At 25.0% G+C, this 22,217-nt stretch overlaps 1 protein-coding gene across 1 annotated transcript in view; it reads left to right on the top strand.

Moving 5' to 3' along the window:
• The first annotated feature begins 214 nt into the window (after positions 1-214).
• The window catches only part of LOC107457473 (protein couch potato-like), a 230,925-nt gene continuing 208,922 nt past the window's right edge, over positions 215-22,217 (top strand). Inside the window, exon 1 of the mRNA XM_071187649.2 lies at positions 215-473. Within this exon, the coding sequence (XP_071043750.2) occupies positions 378-473 (96 nt within the window). The 5' untranslated portion in view covers positions 215-377. The remainder of the gene's footprint in view (positions 474-22,217) is intronic.

Consider the following 22,217-nt stretch of genomic DNA (forward strand, 5'->3'; position numbering starts at 1 on the left):
AATATAACTGCTATGTGAAGAAAAGAGTAAAAATGTTTCGTAAGCTTGAGAGTTTTGCTATAGTTGAGAAAAAGGAGGCCAAAAGTTGAACAGGTGAGACATTTCTAAGCGATTTGTCGCCAAGCATAGAAAGGCGAAAAGGGGATGTTTCCATTGAACGTAGAAAGCGAACGAGAGCAAGAGAAGGCTTTATCATTCCTATCCTCTAGCAAGAACTTTCGTAGTTCTACATCCGTTTGAAGCAGACAGAGCGCTCTTGCGGATCAAGTGTTTCTACGAAAGCACGTGGTAGAGTCTTAGAAGAAGTTATTAAAGAAGGTTGCTAATTTTTTCAAGAAGATTTTTTTTCTTACTTCTAAACTCAAGAAGCATTTTACATGAGTTGGGAAGGAATGTCAACACCAAGCAGCAACAACAGCCCACTAACTTTAAGCCAAAGCATGGATTCGGTACACACATGCACCGAAGAGGAGGTAAAAAAGAAAACTTTCTTCCATTTAGTTCGGCAGGTGTACAGATGGCTTCTATTTATAGAATATTAAAACTTCTTTCGAAAAAAAAAAGAAATGATTTTTACAGATTTAGTCCTTTATAACGATGTTTTATGTAAAAAAAAGTTTTAATTACTAAACAATTTAAAAAAAAAGAACTGGAGAAAGAAATATAGTTTTGAATAGATTATTTAAAATTATAAACTTTAAATGATAATATTTTTCAGAGAATGCATTAATATTTGGTAACAAACTTTTTAAGACATTTTATTGCTTTAAATTTAAAAATAAAATTGAAAAATTTCTTGTGGAAAAAATTTTCACTTTTTAGGAGGATTTTAATTATTATTTAGAGAATATTATCGAACAAGTTATTAATTAAGCTAATTGTTAGTTGAAATTAGTGTTAGTGAGGTGAATTTTTGAGACATTTTATTACTTACTTTTAAAGCTCTAAACTTAAATTGAAATTTTATATCTAAAACTAAGAACAATTTCATATTTCGTATTAAATATCAAAAACTACTTTAATAATATTAACAGAGCAATCTATTTGCTTTTATGAACTGAACTTTATTAAATTTAAATATAGAAATATGACTTTTAAATTATTATGGAATTTGGGACTAACTTTTGACTTATGTCATAAGTGTTTTAGGGCAAAAAAGTCTTGAATTCTCTAAAACAACAGTTTTACATGTGATTAAATTTATAGTAACGATTATGATTCATGATTTTATATTTTAATTAGTCATTTTTATCATTTTTTAATGCGCTAGATAGACTGAAACTTTAACGTCAATTAGTATCATTCCTTTTTCAAAAATAAATTCTATAATAGAAACTATTAAACACCTGCTCGATGTACTAATTTTTTCATATTAAATGTAAAACTGCCGTACACTTATTTTGCCTGCCAAAGTTTGAAACTAAAGGTTTACGATTGGAGTTTTTTTGCACACGTTTACAAGTATATTTAAATAGTAAAAAAATTTTATGATATTTAAACAAATGTTTCGTTCCCTGTTGAAACTTTAGAAATATTGTTATTTGCATTTTCTTTTTTACAAGACAAAAAGAACTGAGTTTTTTCTTTTTTAAAAATCTATATAATGTCTCGTTTTAAGCAAAAGGTTGTAATATGAAAATTAAATATTCATTTCTCATGGCTAATACTAAAATTATTGCAATGGTATGTTTCCATGAGAACTGTTTTAAATCCTACTTTACAAAATATTACTTACTTCATTTGGCACGACTCTATACTCTGCGAGTCATCAGACGCGACTATATATACTATACGAGTCATCGGACACTAATCTAACATTAAACAACAATGTTTTAGTTTTGATTTCTTCTTATATTACTTTAAAAAAAGCAATTTCATTACAATATTCTGCATGTTATAATTAATAATTTGTTAATGTTTCTTTGAATCCTAATAACACACAATATGGAATATATTTATAAATTTCGTAAAGATTCTTGCTGACTAATAAGTCAGAACAATGTTACAACTACACTAATATTAGTTCTATTAATCTAAGTTAAATACTCATAAATGTAAGATTTTTATCTCGTGTTATTCGAACACGTTTTTCAAGTCCTTAAACACTATTAGTTTTCTTTTAAATATTTTTTAATAAAACTGAGTCCTTTTAAGGTAATTGGTGCTCTTACCTAGTCTTCTTTAGAGTGAGAATTGTTCTTTCCTTCTAATTTGATTTTTTTGCTAAGTAGGGAAAAAAATGAGTTTAAAAAATAATGTACATATTTAATTTTTGAATTATATTCAAAATTGAGAGTATTAAACAGAGAAAATTGAAGTTTTGTATTTATATCGGGACATATCCTTAGTAAGCTGTGCAGTTTTTACGTACTTTAAAAATACATCCTAGGAGTTTTTTATGAATATAAACATTTTCATTCAGTTCTTCTTATTTCAGGAAATTTTTCATAATTCTTTATTATTTTTATTTGAAGAATTTATATACTTAATCGTCTATTTTGTCATTTTAGTTCTATCGAGTTTAATGTCACCATAAATTTACTAATTCGTAACTAACTTTTTTAATTTAAATTGTTTAGTTGTATTTAAATTTAAAAGTTTCTGTCCATTGAAATTTTTTAAAATCACTTTTTTACTATCATTACCGAACACAAATACCAAATATGTAATTTTTTGACATGAAATTTTATTGAATTCTCAGAAGGAACGTTTCAGGTAATGTAAAAGTTTAAAATTATTTTAAGTCTTGTGGCGATGTTTCAAATGCTCTTCTAAAGGTAAGAAAATCTTAACATTAAAAAATATGTTTGTTAAAAATTTATATAAAGTCGCAGTTTTTCATACGTTTTATTTTTTATAAACTGGTAATTTCAGGTACTACATAACTGGAATAAATTTTATATGATAGCATAATTTCAGTCTATTCTTTTAACACCAAAATGAATCATTGTAAAGCACTGCTTGTACTTTGTTTATGCTTAAACTATATTATTTACAATATGTTAAAAATTTCTGAAAAAAAATCTTTGCATATACCATGATCTAAGCAATTTGGTTTATCTTCAAACAAAGCTAATTTTGTCTGTCTTAGTTCATGAAGCTCAATATTACACTGAACATTTTAATCACTGCCTCAAAATATTACTCCAGTTATTTGATCATAGTCAAACATAAAGAAATTATTTTAATCAGTGTTTCAAAAGTAGTCATTTCTGCTCCAAAAAGAAAGTTAAACTTTAACTATAATTTTCTAATTAACGTCATTAACAGAGATTTGTCTGCATTCATGCAAAATTGAATAGAAAACTTAAGCTTCATTTTTGAATAATCAGGTTTAGAGATATAACTTGAAAAATATGTTCAGTGTAGAGTATTTCTAATGAAACTGAAAGTACATATAAGTTCATTACTAATGCATTAAAAAATAAAACAGGGTTTCGAGCATTTTTTTCTAAATCCTATTTTATACGAAGGGCTCTCTTTAAAAGCATTTGATATCTTTAAAATTTTTATTGAGACAATTTATCACCGTGAAAAAACTGCATTTGAAATCATTTGTCTAAGTAATTAGAAAATTGAATGGCGAATTATAACAACTATGTAAACATTTTTAATTAAAGAAAATGTGTTTAGTCACAAGCAGTCATAAAAATAGTCACTGATAATTGTTGATCAGCAATAATCAACAATTACTGACTTCTTAATAGATTCTGAGTTTCAAGAAGCTAAGATTTCTTGAAAGAAAAATAATTGTTGAAAACAAAAATATGTTTTAGTTATCATTTCTTTTGAATAACACTATTCAAAATGAAAATGCAATCGTCAAATAAGAAAGCTTGTCATTCATCTTCATTTTTTCCAATAATTTATTTTAAAAATAGATTTGATTTTTTTAGACTAAAGCGTTCTTTTAATTTATAGTTATCTATTATTATTCAAATTCCTTGCAAAACATGAAAATTCTTTTAAAATTGTTTTATTTTTTAAATTTTTTTAAAGAAGTGCTTAATTTAAAATTGTAAAATATGTGGCGTAAGGTTTTGTTTGGATTTTGCAATAGGGGTGATGATGGGGCTGATTTATGGACTTAGTTTCGCGTCGTTCGAATACAAGATATTCGAAATATTATAAAGGTAAATTTTAAATACTAAATTTGCTTATAAATTTTAAAAAAAATCTTAGAGATGAAAATAAATAACATTCAATCAATTTTTACACCTAAAATTTCAGACGTAAAACTTAATAGAACTTTTGGTTAAAAGGAATTTAATTTTGAAAATGATATCAAGAATAATGCAATTCTAATAATATATTTAATAGTCACTTAAGTAGAATTTTCGATAAAAAGCAATAATACTTAGAATGAAAAACCTTTTTTCTTATATTTCCCCAAATATATGGTGCTTTTTACCTTTAAGTTTTCTTACTCTCTGATGCGTCTGTCTACTGCAGATATCTAGAATGGGTAACGCTTCCACTACATTCATGTCGGAAGAAAATGATAACATTGTGCAGCATTTCTATTCTTACCTGTCCTGCTGCTCACTTCTCTTTTTTTTCCTTACATCATCCCATTTGGATTCTGAAAGATGTTACGTGTAAGCTTGCCTCTGGCCAACTCGGGAAAAAGGTTTTTTTTTCATTTCTATGCCTTTCATACTTTTATGCAGGTATGACTCTTCTAAACTTTATGACCTCTGTTACGTTTTATGTATAATAATCTCAGATACAATATATTTTAATATGAAATAATAAAAATTTTAATATCTTTGCTCGTATCAACTATCGAGTTTGTTTTTATACCCGGGGAATGTTTGAGATGATTGATGGAGGTTTTTTTTTCAAATGCTGATTAATCTGTATGATCAGCCTTAGACAAAGAATGTCAAATGCAGATAATTTTAGAAAAAAATATATGATTATTTTTATATGAATTGATATTTATATTATTCATATTTAATAATAAAGGTCTCATAAAACCGAAGAAAATTTATTTCAGAAAATTTATTTCCGAATTAAAACAATTTTAAAATATCTTCAAATTTACGAATGACAAAAATGTTTTGTTTTGGGAAAGAAAACTTCCTTTTAAGCAGTAATATTTTCAAAAAGTTGAAAATAGCTATGTTAAAATATAGTCAATTAATAATTAAAACCATTTATCTTAAAAATATGAATCTGAAACTATATATTTTTTTTACCAGATTGTTGAAAAACTTCTCTTTTATCGAGCCGATAATCTAATTTTAAATCTTTATCATTATGGGAAAAATTTAAACTTGGCTATTGATTCATTAATAATTTTAAAGAAGTTAAAGTCAATTTCTGCAATTAGATAAACTATTCTGGTTTGCTTAAAAAAATTTCATGTTTCGGTTTATAACAAAATATGCAATAATGTGTCGTTTACGTGGAATTTAAATTAAAAAGTTAAACTTTTTTTGAAGGACTTGCTTACATAGTTTAAAGATCAGGATTAAAAAATTATATATAAATAGTTAAAGGGATTATAAGTAGTGTAAAGTAGGTTACATTTTCTAACTTACATGAAATATGATACACAAAGACCATTTAGAAAGAAATTTTGAGCATTAATATTTTTTTCTTATATTATATTCCGAAGAAGAACTGAATTTTCATATCATAAGTAGGAAAATATAAACATTTCTTATAATGCTCCAGATATATTTTTTAAAGTTTTTATTGAAGCATATATTTCTTCATTTTGACATATTATTTTGGAGCATCGGTACATTAATCAAAATAGTTAAGATTTTTAATTAATGTTATTTAAAAAAAAATAATTATGCTCCAAAGCACTCTTACAGCAGAATAAGTTATTGCAAGAATCATAAACACGAACATAATAAACAGTAAATACTCAATTAAATTCTAGTTAAAACAGAATTGTTTTGTATTCCTAATTTAAATAAAAACAAACCCACTAGATTTGTCGGAGAGTCATGTCCAGATGCCCGCCAGACTGCGTCAGTGATGCGGCGAGAGTGAATTCCATGCACCGGTGAATCTTGTTAATTTAACTCGCACGGCGAAATGGATTTCAGGTCAATAATGGTAGATTTGTTTCAACGAAAACTAAAATAAATTGATTCTGTTTAATATTTTTCTTCTAAAGCTTTTTTTTCTTGGAAATATATTACAAATATATATATTTTAAAATGACAAATTAATTTTTAAATGCATAGTTGTTTAAAAAAATCTAAAATGGAACTACGGAAAATAAAAGTCAATCAGCCAAATACCATTATTTATCGCTTTTTCTAGTTGTTTTTCATTTTTTTCTTTAAAATATTTGATGAACATCAAGGTGAATATTTTCATAGAAGCAGTAAAATGAATTCTAATTTTTTTTTTAAATCGAAGTAAATATCAAACACTAGATCACAATTATTTTCGTATTTGCTTCTTTTTTTTTCAGAAAATAGTTCTCCATTTCTTGGAAATATAACTTTTTTATAAGATAATTCTTTAAAGCATTTTTTTTTTCAATTTTAAAATATCTTATTATTTTTTATCAGAAATGAACCGCACATAAATACACTGAGAAAAAAAGTATGGTAAAAATTACCAAAATATGGTATCATTTACTGCGTTTCTAGCTAAATAGGAGCATCAAAAAGAACAGTAATGTTTGCTGAAGTAATCTGGTAACGAATAGTTTAAAATTAGCTATAAGATAGAAAATATTACTTAATAATAAGCACTAAAATTTGGTATTTTTATCATGATACCTTAGAGTATGGCTCAAAAGCCTTTTATTTGGTTAAATTTACTTTTCTTTTTCATATGTGTTACTAAATGTGTGGTAATACGAATCAAAATTTTAAAAACCACAATTATTGGTGAACCGTTACCATATGAAAGGAAAAATTTATAAGATCAATGGTTTAACTTACAATATATTTTGGTTTCATTACCTAAATTATGGTGTTTCTTTGCTAGAAATGTCTCTACCATACAGTGCGGTAATTTAATCAGATTTTGCTTTCTCCGTGTACAAAACAGGAAAAATTATTACAATTTCCAAATCTAACATTAAATCCATTTTTTAAATCAATAAATATACAGCTTAAATACACAGCTTAACATCTAAAAAATACTAAATACATTTAAAAAATGTGATTAGCGTTTAAAAAACACACAGAAGGAATTCTTCCGTTTAAAAATAAATACAGATTGCTGAAATACATATTTCTGATTTATTTCGTTTATTTAAATTATAATTCGTTGATTTATAATTTAAAAATTCAATTTTAAAATTTATTATACATTTAATAGCTTTATGTTACAAATATTTTGATATGATTATTTTGTGAAAAAACAACACATAAAAATACAACAGTTCTCTTTTCCAGTAATTTGTAAGTGAGATTAATTCAAAGTTAATATATTTTCTTGGTGGTTTGAAACCGAATGCTAAAAAAAAAAATTTCACATTTTAAGTTGCAAAAATATATCGTACGTATCAATCAATAACTTTTTTAAAGTATCTGTATCAAACATTATTTTTAAACTATGAATTTTATTGGTTTAAAACTAAGAATTTTACTAATATTGTTCAAAAGAGGCCGTGATTTTAAATGATTTATTTTTATGCGTGATTTCCTTATATTTAAATTACCATTGAAATACTTAAATCAAAGTAAAACTGAACTTGTTTTCACAAAAATTTGAAATCTTTGTTAACATTGGACTATATATTATTTTTTGTGTGCAAAATTTGTGACTTGGAAGAGTACTTTATAGATGTCAAAAGAACACTTATGGCAGGTAAGATGGTGAACGGCAGTTAAGTTATGAAATTTTCTATTTCAGGGTTGTTAAGCGGAATTATTTTAGCTAATGGTTTATGTATTAAACTTCTGTTAGTTATTCTTCTATATTTTCATAAATATTAAACAGCTTTATTTCTTTGTAAAAGAAAACTTTTGAAACCAATACGACAATTTTGTATTTTTAATTCACACTTACATTTTTATATTGCATAGACTCGGCATCATTTGTTTCCTAAAATTTGCTCAATAGTAAGAAGTATTTTGCTACTATTAGTGCAAAAGAAGTGAAACAAATCTGACACAATCACAGCATACATAATTTAATGATGAAGTAAAATCTTTCAGCTATGAAATAAATAATGTAGCATTATTTAGTAAAGTATTAGTACTTTACTAAAAAATTTTCTATTTAGTGAGGATAATTAAGCTGAAGTAAAGATTACAAAGCAATTTTATTTCTAATATTTTTAATTATAATTCTAACAAAAACTCGATTTCTGTTGCTGAATTTCTAAGCATGATAGTTAGAAATAGGTACCACTTTTAAAACGAATCACATTTATTACAATTTTAAGAAATCAGCTTCAAACAATTTGTTGCTTAAAAAAGCCTGTAAAAATTCTACTTCCAAAAGGTAAGTTTTCATATCATTTCATTATTGTGACTTCAGGCTTAGTTATCCCCTATGTATCATAAATAAAATGAAAAATTTTCTTATTTAGCAAGCAGCACTCAACAATGTTTTAATTTAAAATTAAACGAAATTTTTTATGTTTTATGCAAATAACTCTCAATTAAAATCATTCTAAAGATACATACCTCAGGAGCTTTCATTGTCTTCAACTTCAAATTTCTGACTACTTTCACTTAGAAAATATGGAAATGTATGGAAATTAATACCAGGTGAAAGAGTAACACTAAGTTTTCTGTTCGCAAACAATAAAAATACTGCTTCTAGGTGAATTAATTTTCTATGAAGTAACTGATTTCATTCTCTCAAAATATTGAATTTCTTGTTTTTATGAGAAATGGTAAATGTCAGATTGCAAGAAAGCTTTTTAAAACATTACGAGTTTCACAAAAATGTAAACTTTGGTGTAAAGAAATTTAGTTTTATGTTAAAAACAACAATTTAACTTGAAGAAAAATATTATTTTTAAAAATATTTTCCTTATTAAATGACAAACAACTGTATGAATTAAAAAGACAATAAAATTCCTCTGTCTAAATTTTGTGAACGCTTTCATGTGTTAATAATGATGTGTTTAAAGCTTTATAAATAGTTCCAAGAAGTGTTTTTGTCCAGTTGTAAATATTTTATACTTAAGTGGCTTTCTTTTTTTAACGAACTTCTAAAATAAATAATATTTTATTAAGAAAAAAGAATTAATGTATATTTCACAAAATTTTCTCTTTTTTTTATTGTTGTTTTAAAATATATATGCAAGGAAACTTCCTTCAATCATGTTTTAAAATTTATTTTCTTCTTTCAACAAAATAAGTTTAATACTTTAAAAGATATATTTATTTCCATTTATTATGATACAATTATTTTAAAAAAATTCCTTAACTATTCCAAGAAATAGAAAACAGCTATTGTTTGTGTAAATCTGTAAATATAATACAGTGACATTTGTGCTTCAAAAGATTTTAAATGTGTTAAAAATCAATACATCTTATGTATTTTGAAAGGTATATGGTACCAAGGAATTCTGTAAATAAGGGATTAATATAATGTGATGTAACACTATTACTTGAGTGTTCCATATTTAAAAAATTCAAGCGAATTTATTAAAAAAATCCTTTAATAACATTTATGAAATAATCATGTTTTTCTTGTAAAAAGACAGATTTGAAGCTTTAAGGAGAATGTGCATATTTTGCTTTCTTTAAATCCAGAATATCTTCCTTTAAATCCACGTTTATTTTTTTCTAAAATTTACGGCTTTCCGAAAGCTTCTGTCAATATTATTAATTTTTACTGATTAATAATTAACTCTCATTAATAATTTTTTTAAAAAGTGAATTCAGATTTTTATTAAAAATTTTGTTAGTTTTTGCTTATTTTAACCGTAAAGATACAATATAAATTTTAGACAGTTTTCATTTTCATATATGCTGCAATTTGCTGTTGCTACAAATCAAAAGCCGCAATTTTGTCCATGTAGTATCATGAAATGAAACTGACACCAAAGATGTAAAAGCTGGTTTTCTGTGGTGTGCTTTGAATCATTTAAAGCTATTTAATAAGTGCGCGAACTTTTCCCTATAATAAAACATTCCATGCATATTTTTAAACGCATATTAGCATGCTTCATGATAACCATAACATTAATATAAAGTATTACAAAGGCTTTATCATAATCGATTTTCAACTTATTTTGAATGTAAGTAATGCTACACGTAAACAAAAAAGAATGCATACTTAAAATGAACCTTCCAAAAATATAGTTATTATAATCTCTGACTAACATAATTTAATTATTCAAGATGTGAATTGTTCTTTTATAATTTTTCTTTTAAGACGTCAAATAACATTTAGCAGTTAGTTTCTAGTAATTTCTACTGTAGTATAATATTTTTCTCTTGGAACATAACATAATAAATAACATAGCATAAATGATTAAATAATACTTTCAAACAATAAAATAATTTGAATAATTTTGTAAATAAGGCACTTTTTTATGATATGCATAAAAAACTGCTGAAGCATTTACAAACATTAAAGAATTTGCAACTGAACAATATAACAATATATGTTATGCTTAATGTATAAGACATACATTTAATGAAAATCCACCGCAAAAATTTTTTTAAGAAAAGCTTGACATTTTTTCCTTGTTCAGTTCAAAACTTAAGGTTAGAAACACTGTGTTGTTTGACTAAGGACCTATCACATAACAGACAGGTATGTACAATTTGTTTTTGCAAATTAAGAGATCACTACTCTTACAACTAGAATTTTTTGACTAGCTCATAAATGGCTTTGTAGGTAAGTTAAGAGTCTATAAATAGTCTTTCTTTAAGTGTAACATTGATTTGTATAAAAAGAACACTTAGCAATTTTAATTTCTTATGGACTATTATTAGCACAGTAGTTTTAGGCTAGTTAAATAACACAATGCAATATTACTGAAATTTGCACAGTAATATTCATTTTTAAGTAGTTTTGTTAAAAGAATTTAGTATTTGGCAGAACTGCTAAGGACACGTCATATCTGTAAAATAGTTCAGTCTTTCATATAAATTTTTTATTTTAATGTTCAGCCTCTTCAGCAAGAAATTCTTGTATAATTTATGATAAAAATTTTATTTTAATTTCTTCTTCATCAGGTAATAAAAATAATAATACTTTTTTTTTACAAGTATTTTTTATCTTATAAATCATGTAAAAGTGGTCATTTTACATGATTTATAAGATAAAAAATACTTGTAGTTATGAATTTTAGACTAAGACATAAAAAGGAACAACAACTTATTCCAATGTTATTAAATAATATAATTTTTGAATGAATACGAAAGATGTACAGCAAAGATCTCATTGATGTTCTTATAAATTCTGAATCTAATTTTTTAAAGTTTAGGAAGTTAATATATAATAAATTAATATATATATAATAATAAATTAATATCTATCTATCTATATATATATATATATATATATATATATATATATATATATATATATATATATATATATATATATATATATATATATCTATATATATATATATATATATATATATATATATATATATATATATATATATATATATATATATATATATATATATATATATATATATATATATATATATATATATATATATATATATATATATATATATATATATATTAATTTAGTACTTTTACTTTAATAATAATTTTCATATACCTTTTTAGGCTACGAACAATTACTGAATTCCTACCTTATTTTTTAAATTTATGATTAATTTTCTCACACTTCACTTTATTAATTTTAAGGTTAACTTCTGCATCATCGGTTTAGATTTATACCAAGATTTTCCTATACTCATGCTTATTCATTTTTCGTATAGTATTTTTCTTAACTGAAATCAATTTTAGTAATTTCAAGTCATTAAAAAAGCAATGATGCTTACATTTGAAGTAGATTGTAACTAGAAGAAGAAATCTAAATGCATGAAATACTATTTAACTTAATATCTATCTTACTTAAACAATTGTAGTGATTTCAAATCAATAAAAAAAAGTGATTTTTAATTTTGAAGTAGATTGTAACTGATAGAAGAAATCTAAATATGCGAAGTACTACTTCGTATTTAGCTTAATACTTATTTTTACTGAAATCAATTTTCTTTACTTCAACACTACTTCGTATTTCGTTTAGTATTTATATTAACTGAAATCAATTTTAGCGATTTTAAATCATTAAACAAGCAGTGATTTTTAATTTTGAAGTAGATTGTAACCGAGAGAAGAAATCTAAATGTGTTATGATTTAGAAATACATTTCAGCGTTCATTTCGATTTAGATGATAATGCAAAAGGCCAGAGATTCTCATCTAAAACAAGTATACTTCATAGCTGATGCAGTGCACAATAAGCACGTGATACAACCACCCTTACACAAGAAGTACGTGTCCCCTTCTCTTAACATACCAGCTCCCCCTACACCCAAAATTTCATCACTCGATCCCTTATCCAATGTAGACGCACAGAATTCCAACACGTTTTCTCCAGACCACAGAGTCTGTCTTTTCTCCCATACTTTTGCCTTCTCAAATGCAAATATTTTCCAAATCGCATTGCCATGGTGTTGGAAAGTAGAACTGCTTATATTTATATACATATACATTCATACACACGCATATTTATCTTTATATATATATATATATATATATATATATATATATATATATATATATATATATATATATATATATATATATATATATATATATATATATATATATATATATATATATATATATATATATATATATATATATATATATATATATATATATATATATATATATATATATATATATATATATATATATATATATATATATATATATATATATTTAAACATGTGTGTATAAAGGAGATAGGCAGATATTTGTTGTTTGTGTGAATATTTTAGTCTGTTTTCTTTGTCGCTCTAAACTTAGAAAAACACCAGAAGGAAGTACTTCGATGATTTATAACATATGCGTTTAGGATTTAGATAACATTGTCGAGGTTATGGTTGCATTTATGTGTATTTTAGCATTTGCTTGAGATCGGGCAATTTTATTTTCTCCCCAAAAGATCGGAATCTGAGTTGCTCATCGGAAAAAGGAATGGGAAACTACGTCTAAAAAACTGAGTAAAATAACATAAATTGTTCAATGATTGAAATAGGAAAAAAAAGAGTAAATGGTAGATGCGGGCGAAATGTTATAAGTGCCTATGATATACTATGAGTGTTCATGATTAAAAATGAGGAAATATTTTTTTCAATTTTGAACAATTGTTTCCTTAATTGAGAATTTAAGAGGCACTATACAATAGTGCCTTTTAAATTCTCAAATAAGGAAACAATTTTAAATTCTCAATAAGGGAAATAACAATTGTTCAATTCCAACAACTAAGGCGACGGTAGATGTGATAAAATGTTATAAACGACTAAGTATTTTGTTAATTACTTCTCTATAATTAAAAATTAGAATTTTTAATAGTCGTTTCTTTAATTGAGATTTTTAAACTATTACTATCATATTACAAAAGCCAAAGAATATGGTAGATGATTGGAAAACTTATAAGTGCCTATTGTCGTTTGTTATTAAATATTAGGAAGTATTATGATTTGCTGTTAATTCTCGATAGTTCAATCGATAACTTTTAACAATTGTTTCTTTAATTGAGAATTTAAAAGGCACTTTCGCACACCAAAAAAGTAAGAAAATGGTAGATACCGATAAAATGTTATAAGCGTCTATAGTAGTTTCTGATTACAAATGACGAAGTGTTTTTGTCAGTTATTTCTCAACAATTTAAAACTATAAATTTTAACATTCCTTTCATTAATTGAGAATTTAAAAGGCAATATTATACTAAAAAAATTAAGGAAATACTAGATGAGAACGAAATTTTATAATCTTTGCTTGTCGTTCGTTATTAAAAATGACAAAGTTCTTTTTTCAATTATTTCTCGATAATTTAAAACTATAATTTTAAACATTCATGTCATTAGTTGAGAGCTTAAATGACACTCCAAAATACTCCAAAAAAAACCTAAGGTAATTTAAGTAAATTTATTAAAAAAATAAGTACAAAACATATAACTGGGATATTAGTGTAAGCTTATATCAAGTGGTTTTGAAATCGTTTTGAATTGACGGATAAATGTATTACTTCAAAACTGTAATGACATAGTTTTACTATAACTAAGCACTGGATTATTTTGGGCATGTATAACTATTTAATTTATTTGTAGTACAATCCCTTGTCTTACAGTTTTTATAATAATTAGTTTCTTCACAATAATTCATAAATTATATGCATTATTAGCAAGGTAATATGTATTTCATACATAATACCATAAAAGAAAAAAAAATGCGATGAATTATTTCTCATGCAATAGTACATTTAAACTACTTATTATCCTATTTATATCATATTTCAATTATGATTAAGAAAAACATTTAAAACTCCCAATTTGTGTGTATTATGGTGCAGATGGGATACCGGTGCCCCTTTTATATGCATTTTTTTACATACATTTCCAAATATATTTTAGTATTTTTCAATTTTAAAGACTCAGTCTAATAAGAAGTAAAAAATCTGTTAGAGTTTCGAAATTATATTAGTTCTAAAATATAAAGTTTAAAAAATGTTTTTTTTTTATTTATATTTAAAACTTTATCAATAATTCATATGCAAATTAAAGAAATTTCACTGATCAATTACTGCTTCTCTACGATACAAATAACTGTAAGTAAAGGAAATTTTGAAAAATTATTATTTGGAAGTGAGCCATGCTTGAGCCCCCAAAATTTTACCTTTAGCACAAAAACGAACACCTGTGTCCTATAGTGTATTTCATAAATAAACATTATTAAAGCACTAAATATAAATGATTTACATATTCTGACCTAAATCGATACAAAATATTTAAAAAAAAATAAAAATATATTAAAATTCTACGTCAAACATTTTATAGCAACATAATTAATCAAGCTGAATACTGTTTTCTCATTTCTCATAGCAAAATTGAACTAGTCATTATAGTTTTCATTAAAAAATTAAATAGATTTAAGTTTTTAAAGTCAGATTTAGGTATATCTTTTTACATTATATTAGCTGCATTTTGTGAACATCTGTCAATAAATAAAAAAAACAGTTATATTTGAGCAAATTAATTTATTAATTTAATAAACAAATCTTTTATTTACTTATTCATGGTATCATGGTAACTAAATTATGGTAACTAAAGCAAAGCTAAATTAGTTTCAGTTGAAATCTGCATATAGATGGAAAGTACACTGTTTCATTTATCTTTTGTAACTCATCACTAATTGTTCAATTTTAAATTTATAACTAGAAAATTAAACTTGCCCCAACAAGCTATTAATAAGTATCGTCATAAAATATAAAATGCTTCTAATTTCAGAGAATGTAGGTTGTATTTAAATCAGACGTTTTAAATAATTTTGTTTAAAGTTTGTTAACTGCTTAGACGCAAAAACACATTATTTATTTATCAATCAAATTAACTTTCTTTTTCAGAAAATTGATTAATTTCTAAATATAAATCACAAATGCAATTAATTGAAAGACACATTTTTAAAATTTATATATAACTAATAAATTTCTAATATCTTGCATTAAATAATCTCAATTAAATTAATTAAACTGGCAAACACGTAGAAAGGAATTTAAGGAATATTTTGCCATCAGACTTAAAAAATGAGGATTAAAATATTAGCAAAGTATAATTTTTAATTTACCAATTACTTTAACGCCGGTGACATATAAACTCTATAATTAAATTGACATGAATTTGTTTTGAGAAGATTAGGCAATATAAAAAAGGGGAAAGTTTAATATTTGTTTACAAATATTTGTTAATCCCTTGGTATACATCATATTTAATTCTAAATCTATTACTTTTGTAGAAAACATTATTGACTTTCCGAAATAAAAGCTTTTTAAATATTAAAGAAAGTTCAATTAAATTCCTTACGACAAATTTAAGCAACAATCGAAACCACAAGTACTTCATTCCGTATCATATTCATATTTACGTGAACAATTTTAGAAGATTATATTTCGCTTACTTTTTCTCGATTAAATGCCATTAAATCATTACTTTGAATTTTTTCTCTATCTTATAACATTTATTACGAAATTGTTGTCAGATAATTTGAATGATTTTGAGTTACATGAGTAATTTTTTATACGCAAAATTCTTTACTTAAAATAATCAAGGCTTTTATTTAGCTTTTTGTAATGCATGCTTCTGAAAAAAAACATGTTTTGAGCCTTGAAAAACGCTGTGTATTACGACTTATTGTAAAAGTTAAGCCCTAAATACTTGATTTTTCTCAAATTTAATTATATGGATACTTTAATATACGAAGTGGCTCTCTCGTTTTGAGTAATATGGTTTAAAAATTTCTTTGAGAACAAGAGATAATTTATCTTTATATTGTTGCATTTAAATATAAATATTATACCTATCATCTAGTAAGTTTAAATAGAGGACAGCAACATTTATTAGTCCTAGTTTCAAAATGCTTTTCAGAATTAAATAGGAATTTTGAAGGGTGACTGTACAATAATTCGTCACAAAAATTTTATGACGCTATTTGCCGCGCTGTCCCACGTTTATTTCCATTCCAACATGTTTTGGAATGTTGTTCTTAATTCTACTATATATAAATATATATGTGTGCGAATGTGTGTATATCTGCACATGTTTCTATTTTTAAGAGAGTGTGTTTTCCAAATAAAGTTAATTTCAAGAGAACCACATATTCTGCAATTCTGCTTTTATTCTATGATGTCAACTTAATAAATATTGGGAATTTTTTGAAAATTTACAATATTAATTACCAATTACATTAAATAGAAGAGGACAAATAGGAGTTTTTTAAACGATGAGAAAAAAACGTATTATTTAATAAGAAGAGTAACAGAAGTTTTAATAATTAGGATCTAATTTCAAATAAGGTATTGTGGAATTCACAGACATAGAGTAAACATTTTGAATAAAACATAACTTCAGTAAATAAAATAATTAATAATAAATGACCAGACAACTATGGCCAAACTTAATTATAAACGAACTTTAAATTTTAAAACTTTTCATATAAAACTATGGAATATTCTTAGATTTATAATATTGCATAAAAGCAGTGTTCAATTTTGGATAGACACATGCTTCAGTATTCCAATATGATTAAGTTTAAATAAAAATTCTCTAACTGTAAATTTAACAACAAAAGGTGCAAAGATTAAGAAATCACTCTAACATAATTTCGTTCATGTGATAATTTTTTCATGTATTTTATACAAGAGAAATATTGGAATTCGATAGCGGCCATTAGCAAAACGATTTGACATATTAGTTTGCTAATGAGATGTTACTAGGATGCCCAGATATGACATTAACAGCTGTTCAGTCAGCTCCAATAGACTCCGGCTATCCAATAAACGAACGTTGAAAGGAAAGATTAATCCAAAATTAGCAAAACTGCCGCAGGCGAAAATCAACTTCTCGACTTTTAATAAACAATGGAAAGCAAAAGGGTTGCTCGTCAGCCTTATCAGAATTTAAATTTTTTTGAAGGGGTTTACAATAAAGTACTTGACAATGCCAGAGGGAATTCTTTATGTCAAGTTTTTATCACGAATGATACATTAGTTGAATATTGAATTAAATCTCTCCATTCTATTTGAAAATTAAATAAAATAGTTTTTCAGCATTATGTTTAAGTGTAATATATTGTTTGCATTGCTATAGCTAGAAAAAATTTGAAAAAAACGTATATATATATATATATATATATATATATATATATATATATATATATATATATATTCATTTACATTGTAACTGATTATTGTATCCAAATCAAAGCAAATTATCACTACGATAAAATATTTTAAAATACATAATTAATTATTATAGAAAAGGTTGATTCACATATTAACAGACTTAGACTTCAATTCAATTCTCTTATCGTAATCCGTGAAACCAATTTTTATAATTGAATCACTTTCCTTAATGATAAACAATTAATGTACTAATTTATATGCATTTTATAATATTAGCTTTTATATGAGCTCTAACAGGCTGTTACTCAAAAAAGTGAACACACTTTATCTTACAAAAATTTTGCTATTTAGTTATAAATAAAAGTTAATTAAATCGCATACTAACCAGTATACTACATAGAGAGTAACAGATTTGAATATTAATCTGCATGTAATGGTTCGAGGACTTTTCATTGAGCATCCTAATTAATTAGTGCAGATGTAATGTTTTTCCCTAAAACAAACTTTCTCTGGATTAATATACTTTTTTTGATGATTTAACATTTAAATTAGAGTAGCGCTGCAATCTGTAAAATATGGTCCCTATAGTTTTGTCAGAGGAGCAGACAAAGTTGTTAATTCACTAATGAAGTGAATAGGCAATTTTACGCACGATTTGAAAGCTTGTTTATTCAAACATACATCTATGTGAAGATTGTTTTTTATTAATTATTTATTATATTTTTTGTTAAAATTGGAAATATGTATAAAAATATTTACTGAAATTTATACTACGTTGTTATGACCACATCTAATGTTGGAAGAGAAACGGTCGATTAGTTCTTGAGAAATAAAACCTAAAAATGCTACTTCTTTTAAAAGGCAAAACACACAAAATGTGAAATTAACATAAAAGGGAGGCAAACACTTCAATCTTAAATATTTAATTTATAATTTCAAGTTTGCGGCTTTCTATCATAATTTCGTGGTCAAGAATCCGAATATATTAAAAATAGTAATATTTATTCAGAGAAAATAAGTCTTCGTGTCAGATTTCGCATCATAAAATATCGTTACACAAATTTAGTAGCATATTATTTTTTAAACACTCGAATCATTACTATTGAGTTTAATTACGTAAATCTCCGATTGTTAATTTAAAAGTTATTGAAGATGTTCACTCTTTTGCTCCGAGTGCATTTGAACCATACAATACTTAAAAGCTCATTTAGTACAAGAAATTCTTAATGTATGCTAATTTTTTTATTAAATGAAATAATAGAACTTGCATTTTAGCTATATTAAAATTATATAGTGCTAAAACTGTTTAGATTATTAAATAAGTAAGCTTGTGATCAGGACTCATAGCCATGATCACAAGACAACTTTTTATAATAAACTGGATTATATGTATATTAATAACTTAAACTACCTATAAAAAAATTATTCTTTTTAAAAGCATTTCAAAAATAATTAGTAATAATCCAAATTGATTAGGTGTTGAGTCAATATTTGGGTACGGAGAAAAAAGAATTCTGGTTAAACGGATCTAGTTCATATGGTATTGACACTTCTGGTGAAACAAATCTATAATTCTGTTTAATAAAGCCAAAATATACGATATTAACCCGTTCATTTGATAATTTTTCTATTCATTTGATATCGCTTTACTGGAACTTATTTCCAAAAAATTTTAGTTCTTCTAAAATTATAGTTCTTGTAGTCTAAATTATATTTACTTTACCGCAATTGTAGCAAAAATTCGAAACTGTAACGAAAATTAATCAAATGAGTAGCTTTCATGCCGTGCTTTAAGTTTATCATGATGAAATTAGTAAAAGTAAATTTTACCACGCTTTTCAAATTTTAACATATATTTTATAACCGTATTTTTTTGCTAGTTTTTTCAAAATCATTACCAAAGCTCTTTAGTAAAAATTACCGAGCTTTTCAACTCACTTTTTTTCTCACTGTAATGCGTAATATTTAAAGTGGATATGTGATAAATATTTATAGCTTATGCAAATATTTGAATGTAATATTTACATGTAAATATTTATAGTTTATATATGATAAATTGCATATTAAAAGCGGATTTTTTTCTTAATTTATCTCATCCCACCACAAAATTAAAGAGTTTTATAGAAGAGAGATAGGGTATACACGACTAAATTTATATAGCTCTAAATAAGGGAAATTACAATAAGATAAGCTTGTTTAAACGAATGTAGCTCAAAAGCTTTCAAATTGAGAGAATACAAACTCAGGAAAATAACGAAACAGACTGACGGATTTAAAAGAATAATGAAATAGGCGTGTCCGTCATAAGTTTGATCCAAAATGAAATTTATGACGCGTCGAAAGCTTATTAAGTATGTCCCTTGGAAAGTATTCACAAAACTAATGGAGAAAGTAACAAATAATGTCACATTCTAACAGAGACACTATTTCACTTGACTTATTGTATACAACTGTATTATCTGAGATTGATAATGAAAGAGTCAAAGATATTCAGAAAGTATCTAAATAAAATTATTTATTTTTTGTTATCATAATTAATATGAGCATTGATAAGATTTAGCTTACATGATGACTTGTCAAAAATGTGCTAAACAAGTAACAAGTAACAATGCTCTTTTAAAACAGATTTAGCAGGGTCAAATGTTTACGAAACAGCCATGCATCCATTCATTATGTTTAAAGACTGCATAAACAATCTGCGGAAATAGTTTTTCAAGGGTTGCAATAAATTTATCAATCACACTTCATTTGAGAAAAAATTTTATTTGCTCTTTTTGCAAAATATTAATCTCCATAAGTGGTTTAGTATCAGTTTAAAATATTTTGTATGTGTTTTTTACTTCGCATATGTTATTTATTATAAATGGCTACCACGAACCATTTTACACTTCGAAAAATTCCAAATCAAATCACGGTGAAGAATTACAGGAATCCTAAATGCGGTATCCGTAAAATCCATTTTGCCATAAAATCCATTTTACCGTAAAAACCATGTTTATGGTAATATTTTTTGCCGTAAGTTTTACAGTAATATTTATTTAATTACAGTGATTCAGTGGTTTTGCAGTAAATATTACTGTAAAAATTATGGTATACCATATTTTTTACTTGTGAGGTTTGCTACTCTTAAGATTATTATTTTTAAGCGTATTTTTACACATTCATTGTCATAAAATATCCTGTTTTTTTTTCTCCTAAAATAGTTTATTCTGAGTTATTCCTCTAAGCACAAATCATAATAAAGTATTTTATTTCTTTAAAGTATTATTAAAGTAAATTTCCCTGTTAAAATCGGTGTAGCATTTTAAGTTGAGAGTGAAAATTTGCGAATTTGAGGCACTCACGATATGACAGCCTTGCATTTTAAAGTCCGATGTTTTCCTCCTGATGATCAGAGTTAATATATCAAGCGATATTTATATTTAATGTTAAAAAATTCATAACTATTATTTCGATTCAATTAAATTATCTAATGCAGTTTGTTAAAAGACGCATCTACCATCAGCTACAATTACAAGCACATATACAAACCTAAAAAAATAATTATAAAATAATTGTAGGAGTTGAGTAACTCAAATAATATTTTAAAAGATGGAGTAAGTCTAAAACAACTCTGTTACAGACTCTGTCTTTTAAAAAACAAGTATATTATGAATAGTAATCATGCATCGGTAGAAAATAAACTAAGCAATTTACACGAAGCTTCAATGATTAGGCGATTATATGTGATGGCCAAAAGAAGACACTAGGGTAGATTTAATATGACTTACTATAACAAACACATATACAGATACAAAATTTCAGTACAAAATAACTAATTTACTTATGCTTTTCTATTTTGTGGATAAAATTCGTAGATCAAGTATATTTCAATTAATGAAAAAAACTAAAATAAATAAACTAAAAAAACTGGAATTGATCTACTTAAATAGTATTTCAAATGAGGATTTTACCACAAAATATTTATTTATTTTGTGGTAAATCTTTTATTTATTTATTTTTTGTTTCATAAAGAAATTCGCAAATTAAATATTTTTCAATTCATGAATTAATTTACTTCAGTATTACGTTACTTGAATAATATTTCAAAAGAGGATTCTAGTACAAAATAACTCATTTATTGGATGAAATTCTTAGATAAAGTTTGTTTTAATTGAGAAAAAAAACTATTTTAATCTAAATGAAAATTAAAACTAATATTGAATGTTACGTTACTTCAACAGTATTTCAAAAGTAAAAAATAACTCAGTTATTTATTTTCATTTTTATTTTATGAAGGAAATTCGTAGATAAAGTATATTTCAATTAATTAATAAAAACTAAGAGATATTAAAAAAATCATGAAACAACTGCATGGCAAACAAAACAATACACTAAAAATGCTAGCAAATA

The sequence above is a fragment of the Parasteatoda tepidariorum genome, chromosome 11 (assembly GCF_982258835.1).
Source record: "Parasteatoda tepidariorum strain Cologne lab strain chromosome 11, Ptep-v5.0, whole genome shotgun sequence".
Classification (NCBI taxonomy): domain Eukaryota; kingdom Metazoa; phylum Arthropoda; class Arachnida; order Araneae; family Theridiidae; genus Parasteatoda; species Parasteatoda tepidariorum.